The following is a 6,472-nucleotide window of genomic DNA, read 5'->3' on the forward strand; positions in this document are numbered from 1 at the left end:
CGAGGGCGCGAGAAGCGCATATTGGGACAGGCCCCAGAGAGGGCGAGGGCGCGAGAAGCGCATATTGGGACAGGCCCCAGAGAGGGCGAGGGCGCGAGAAGCGCATATTGGGACAGGCCCCAGAGAGGGCGAGGGCCCCAGCAAGGGCGTAGCGCGAGAAGCACGGGACGAGTCCCAGAGAAGGGCAAGGGCGCGAGAAGCACAGACTGAGGCCCCAGCAAGGGCGAGGGCGCGAGAAGCGCGGGACAAGCCCCAGAGAAGGGCGAGGGCGCGAGAAGCACGGGACACAGGCCCCAGAGAGGGTGAGAGCGCGGGAAGCGCGATGAAAAGCCTGGAGTAGGGCAAGCACGCGGGTAGAGGCCCAAGGCGGGCCAGCGCGTGCAATCAGAGCCCGAATAAGGGTGAACACACGAGTAAGAACACGTGAGCAGGAGCCCGGAGAGGGCAGGGTGCGCAGGTAAAGGCCTGGAGTAGGGCAAGCGTGCGGGTGGAGGCCCGAGGTGGGCTGACGCGTACAATAGGGCCTGAAGAAGGGTGAACCCACGAGTAGGCCCCAGAGAGGGGCGAGGGCTAACGAACACAGGGGCACTAGAGCAAGCGAGGGCGCGTATATCGGAGAGGCCCTGGTGAGGGCGTGTATATTGGAGACACAAGAACGTCCGGAACAGCTGTGAGGCTTGGGGCATGCTGAAGGGGAGGTAGGAGGCACGCATAGCCCATAAGGCTGGGGTTGCACCAAGTCACCCCATCTGGTACGGGGGGCAGTATGAGCAGAGCACTGTGTCCAAGGGGATCGTAAGGCAGCCTCCCATATAAAACTAATATATCATCAAAGATGTGGCGGGCGAGAATTGAGGGTGCTGGATCGCTCACTTGGCACGGTAGGGGGGCACTAGCGGGATCACGGCCGCTCGTAGGGCCCGCCCCGTGACAGTGAGGAATGGGTTCCAATATGTCTTTTTGAACATAGCTTGTATATTGCTACCAATAAAGGTGAGGTCTGGATTATAGCTTCATCTCCACTGGGAGCTAGTCAAAGTCCCAGGTAGCTCTGTGTTATGGATCAGGCTTAGGTGGTATGTCTTTGTTCACATCCTAACCAAGCTGCCATTCTCACTGTTTTTACCGTAACCCCATGACGCTGTGGCTATTGTCACCAATGATTATGCATGCTTTTTTGTGGTGTAGGTTTCCTGGGCTCACAAAAGCAAAAGACTTCTCTGGCGGCTTACAAATGGATGTTATTGAGGAGATGTCCATATTGATAGTCAAGATTTCAGTGTTGTGTTGATGATGAGCTCTTGTTTTATGAAGACAGCACTGCCATATTTCTTGTGCTGCCTTTCGATGGCTTATCTCATCCCAGGGATCAATAACCATAAACTGAATTAGACCCATCAGTGTGCTCCTGTGGCACAAACAGGCATAGCATAGTGGACTACATTAATAGAAGCATCAACTGCAAGTCAAAGTGCAAGGATCATTCTTGTATTTGGCATTGGCGAGGCCTCACTTGGAGTACTATGTCCAGTTTGAAGCACTGTACTACAAGAAAGTTGTGGACAAACTAGAAAGAGAGTTAAGGGGACAGCAACAAAAATAATTATGGAAAAACGACTTAAAAACACAGGCTGAAAGAACTAGAATTATTTAGTTTTGGGAAGAGAAGACTGAGGAAGGATTTGATAACTGTCTTTAAATACCTTAGGAGTAGTTATATGGAGAATGGAGATAAACTATTTCTTGTAGCCACAGGAGACAGGACAAGGTATAATGGTGTTAAATTGCACCAAGGGAAATTTGTTTTGGCTATTATAGAAGGAACTTTCTCACTGTCATGAAGATGGTTAAACACTGGAAAAGACTATCCAGAGCTTGTGGAATCTCCATCTTTGGAAGTTAAAAAACATTCTGACCTATTATGAACTTTCTGAGTTCTTTGCAACAGAAGAATTTTTATTATTTTTCTATAATCAAAAATGAGTGAAACCTAGGAGCTGTCATTTTTTGAGGGGTGCCACAAATCTATCAAGATACTCCTTGATAGCTCTGTGGCACCTCTTGGAAAATGTCATTGAGTCTAAAAAGGTTGAGAACCACTGGGTTACACAAATGTTTGTCTATTTGGTCTTTGTTCCTGGTACTTACTTTCCTAGTATTTTATCAAATTTTCTAGTTTAAATAAAAATAACAGGGTAGATTTGATCAATACAAAACACAGAATAATACATAAGTCAGTACAGTTAGATCTTTTCCTTTTGCATAATAATTAAAGGAGATTTTCTTCTCATGAAGGAACTCCATTAATTGTATTAGCACTTGGCAACATGGTTTGATAAAATAGTTTGTCTTTTAAATTAATGGAAATTTATTTTATAGGACCAAGTTTAAGAAGGAAGTTACACACCCTTTTCACTCCTAAAAGAAAGTTACATTATCTTACCTTGGTTCCATTTATCTTCTGCAGATTAAAATGGTTGAGTCTAAACAGAACATAGTACTTCCACAGAGTGAAGTTGACAATTGGATTTCCTTGATGATCGACTGTCAGCTGTTCAATACGATGCACCTGGGATAATGCATTGAATTGCTGCAATGTCACAAGATTGGTCTCCTTAAACTTCAGGTGCTTTAAGAAAAACAAGAGACACATAAACTACATTAAGCTTACAGAGAAAAACAGGACAAGGCAACACAACCATCCTGAAGGCATCAACCTCTGTGACAGATCATCTTTATTCTATGCTACTTAACTTCTCCATACACTCAGGCCACTGACAGACATTCATTCAAGGGAATGATGGGATCTGATCTCCAATCCCAACAACTGCACCTCCTGCCAAGCCACACATGCACGGCAAGATGTGTGATTTTTGGGATTGGTGATCAGATCCCAATTGCACCTTACTTATCATTGCAAGGGGAGCCTGGGATCATGTTCCCGGGCTTCCCCTCCACTGGATTTTTGAAAACCAGGTCCCAACAATCAGCTGTCAGCTGGTCTGGGAACCATGCCAGGGTCAGTTTGAGCTGTAGCAGAAACTGAACTAATGTAGCTGATGTTAACATACAGTGTAATAATAGTGAAATGTAACCATGTTAGTGTTGCCCTGTAAGCAACTTAAACTCCATTTTGTATCCTTCTGCTTGACATAAGTGAATGAATTCTACATGGCCTTTGTGTATGAGTGTGTGTGAAAGGGTGAATGGTGAAAGAATGGCATAAAAACAGGAAAAAAAATTTAACTGTTTATGTAAGCAACAAGGCTCCAAATGTGTGAGTTACCAGTCAGTAAGCTAATTAATGGATGGCTGAATCCCTTTGAGGTCTAGGGCACAAAGGAGATAACAAGGAGGAGGAATGTACACATCCTGTCAGATGGGAAGCAAGGACACTCCAAGGCTAAGATACCAACTTTTACAACCAAACTGACCTCAGGCTGAGATAAACAGAAGATGGATGAGGAACAACTGCAAAAACAGAAACTGGGTATGGAAAAACCCCAAAGCACTGAAAGAAAGGATGCCAACTCCTATGAAAAAGGACTTCGAAAATACCAAGTTGGGTGAGTCTCTCTCTCAGCTGCTGTTTCTTCGAAGCACAGATGCAGCTTGGAGCGGGGTGAAGAGATGCTATCTCCAGGATCTTTCTCTCTCCCAATAAGGCCTGGGTCAGCCACACAGTGCTATTATGGAACAACTGCTGCTGGTAACTATAATGTCTGAACAGAATGGTTGTTTTGTGTTTGTGTGTGCCTGTGTGTAGTGATGTGCTGATGATCTGTGTGCATCTATGAGCGGTGTGTCTGAACCTCTGTCTAATTATTGCGATCAATATATGTGGCATTTTGCCTTATCCCCCTTTATAAGGTCTTGCTCTTGATTTGACAATTGGAATTTAAAGTAACAGAGCCTCAGTGCAGGCGCCAGTGCCTGCTGACGAGGAACCCCAGCGTGGTCCCTACCAACAGATGGTCAGCTGATCACCCCCAGATGTTTGAGCTATGGTGGGGTCCCTGCTGGCACACAACCACCTGATTGTCAGCTGGCAGGGACCACACTGGGGTTTGACCCCACAGCAGTCTCCAACCTGCAGGCAATCAGTTGATCATCTCCAAGCAGGGACCATACCAGGCTTGCCTTGTGCAATCCCAAACCAGCTGATGATCAACTGACTGTTTACCAGCAGGGATCACACTAGGGTTTCTTAGTGCAGTCCCAATCCAGTTGATACTCAGCTGACTGTCAACAAGACTGGGACTGCACTAGGGCTCTAATGGGCCCCTGTGCATCCCTACTGGATGACGATCAGCTGATCTCTCTCTTTTTCTTTATGTAGCCATTTATGCATAGTTCAGAGATCACTGGATACATGTAGGTTCTCAGAAGAACTACATAAATCAGATTTACAAGTCAGGCAAAAACCTCTGCCACATGTTCATTTTAAGGTGCAATGGAAACCAGCCAAAATGTTACTATGTATTTTTTGTGTAATACTTCTGTGGTTTATATCCTGTTTTACTGCACCATTAATTGCCTGAATGTGTGTCTAGGTTACACTTTAAGATGCAACTAACTCCATCCTTGGAGGTTTTTAAGACCAAGCTAGACAGCCTTGGATGAGATGATCTAGTTGGGAATGGTCCTGCTTTGAGCAGGATGTTAGACTAGATGACCTCCTGAGGTCCCTTCCAACCCTAATTTTTCTATGATTCTATGATAACTGGCTCATCATGTCTTAAGTGTAACGTCTGCCAAGGACCTCAAGTAACCAAATTCTGAGGTCCAGCTAAGCAGGTGAACTCACCTGACCAGTATTTTTAGCATTTCTTTAATAATAAATAAGCTTATGAATGCTTTCAGCATTAAAAAGGAGCCTTCATCTTTTTAATTCAATAAATTAGATTTTAAAAACCCTTACTAATCATGTCTTAGTGGGAAAACCTTATCACTTACTCTTTCAAGAGATATTTTCACATTTTAGAAGCACACTCTCATAACATCCTTTAAGCAGATGAAAATTTCACAATGGGGTAATTAAAAGACAAATAATGTACAAGCAAACAAAGTTTTAGGTTATTAGGTTTTCCGAAAGGTTGTCATACTTTTTTTCCAATATTATTTTCTAAAATTAAATTGAAGGCCCGTATGACCCAACTCATCAATATTTTGGTTAAATGGGTATTTATGATGTACTCTTTGCAATAATTTATTTGTATCAATATTTTCTAATGAGGACTAAAAAGAATCATACATGCCTATGCAAAAACACTATATGAATAAAGTTCACGTGAACTCTGCATGAAAGAAAAGCATTCCATATCTGGTTCATACACAAGGACTTAAGTGAAACATTTTGAAAAATGGAGCATTTCCTGTTTACAGCACCCATACAGTTCATTGCTCTGTCAATCCCTGCTGAAGAAGGGGCCCTATGACAAGGTCATGCTGAAGCAGAGAACCATGAAATTTTGGCAGCTTAAAACCTCTGGAAGAATTTCATAGCCCCAGCCTGAGTATACATTCATCTGGGCTGAAGCAAGTGAGTTGCATTAGATTCAGTATCTTAAAAAAGAGTTGTATCATCAGAGACTCCAACCTATGAGGACTGGAAGGTCCCATCTGCCAGCCTGACCCTATGGCGTGAGAGGTCTGCTTCATGCCTGGGGCTCGGGTTAGGGACATCACGGAGAGGATCCCAGCCTACATCCAACCTGCAGACCAGTACCCCATGGCTGTCATCTACGTGGGAACACATGACGCAGCCAGGTCCAACACTGACCGCATTATGAAGGAATTCGAGGCTCTGGGGGACAAGCTTAAGGAGACGGGCGCGCAGGTGGTATTCTCCTCTCTTCTTCCGGTGAGTAGGCGGGGATGGTGACACCAGGCCTGCATTGGCAAGGTCAACCGGCACTTATGCAGTTGGTGCCGCCAGGCAGGCCTTGGATTCCTAGATAATGATCCGTGCTTTTGGGCAGGGGACTTGCTGGAGTGGTATGGGCTTCACCTCTTTCCTAAAGGCAAGCGCGTCTTCTCTTCCAGGTTGGCTGATCTCGTACAGCGAGCTTTAAACTAGCCTCGCTGGGGGAGAGGGCCACAGCAAGACGAGGAGACACTACCCAAGCAAGACAGGTGACAAATTCAAGGAGTGCCCAGGTAAGAAACAGGGGTCCAGACAGTCTCCCAAATCAGGGGGTGGCACACACAGCTATGCAAGGCGTTAAATGCCTATATACCCGTGCTCCTAGTATGGGGAACAAACAGGAGGAACTCGCACTCAGAATAGCCAGTTCAAACCCAGACATAATAGGGCTTACAGAAACGTGGTGGGATTCATCCCACGACTGGGCAGTTAGCATTAGGGGCTATAAGCTTTACAGGCAGGATAGAGAAGAAAGGAAAGGTGGGGGTGTGGCGCTGTATGTCAGGGAGCAATACACATCCTCTGCCAGCAGAATGGGGTCAGAGG

The 6,472-nt window shown here is 45.3% G+C and overlaps 1 protein-coding gene across 2 annotated transcripts in view; it reads right to left on the reverse strand.

Moving 5' to 3' along the window:
• Positions 1-6,472, reverse strand: part of LRRC49 (leucine rich repeat containing 49) — a 258,088-nt gene that overhangs the window by 28,826 nt on the left and 222,790 nt on the right. For both annotated transcript variants that reach the window (XR_002095202.1, XM_019504326.1), the window contains exon 14: positions 2,444-2,629. Coding sequence is in view for 1 of the 2 variants with exons in the window: in XM_019504326.1 (XP_019359871.1) it covers positions 2,444-2,629 (186 nt within the window). In the remaining variant the exon portion in view is untranslated. The remainder of the gene's footprint in view (positions 1-2,443; positions 2,630-6,472) is intronic.

This window comes from Gavialis gangeticus, unplaced genomic scaffold (assembly GCF_001723915.1).
Source record: "Gavialis gangeticus isolate Ggan-Ray unplaced genomic scaffold, GavGan_comp1, whole genome shotgun sequence".
NCBI lineage: Eukaryota > Metazoa > Chordata > Crocodylia > Gavialidae > Gavialis > Gavialis gangeticus.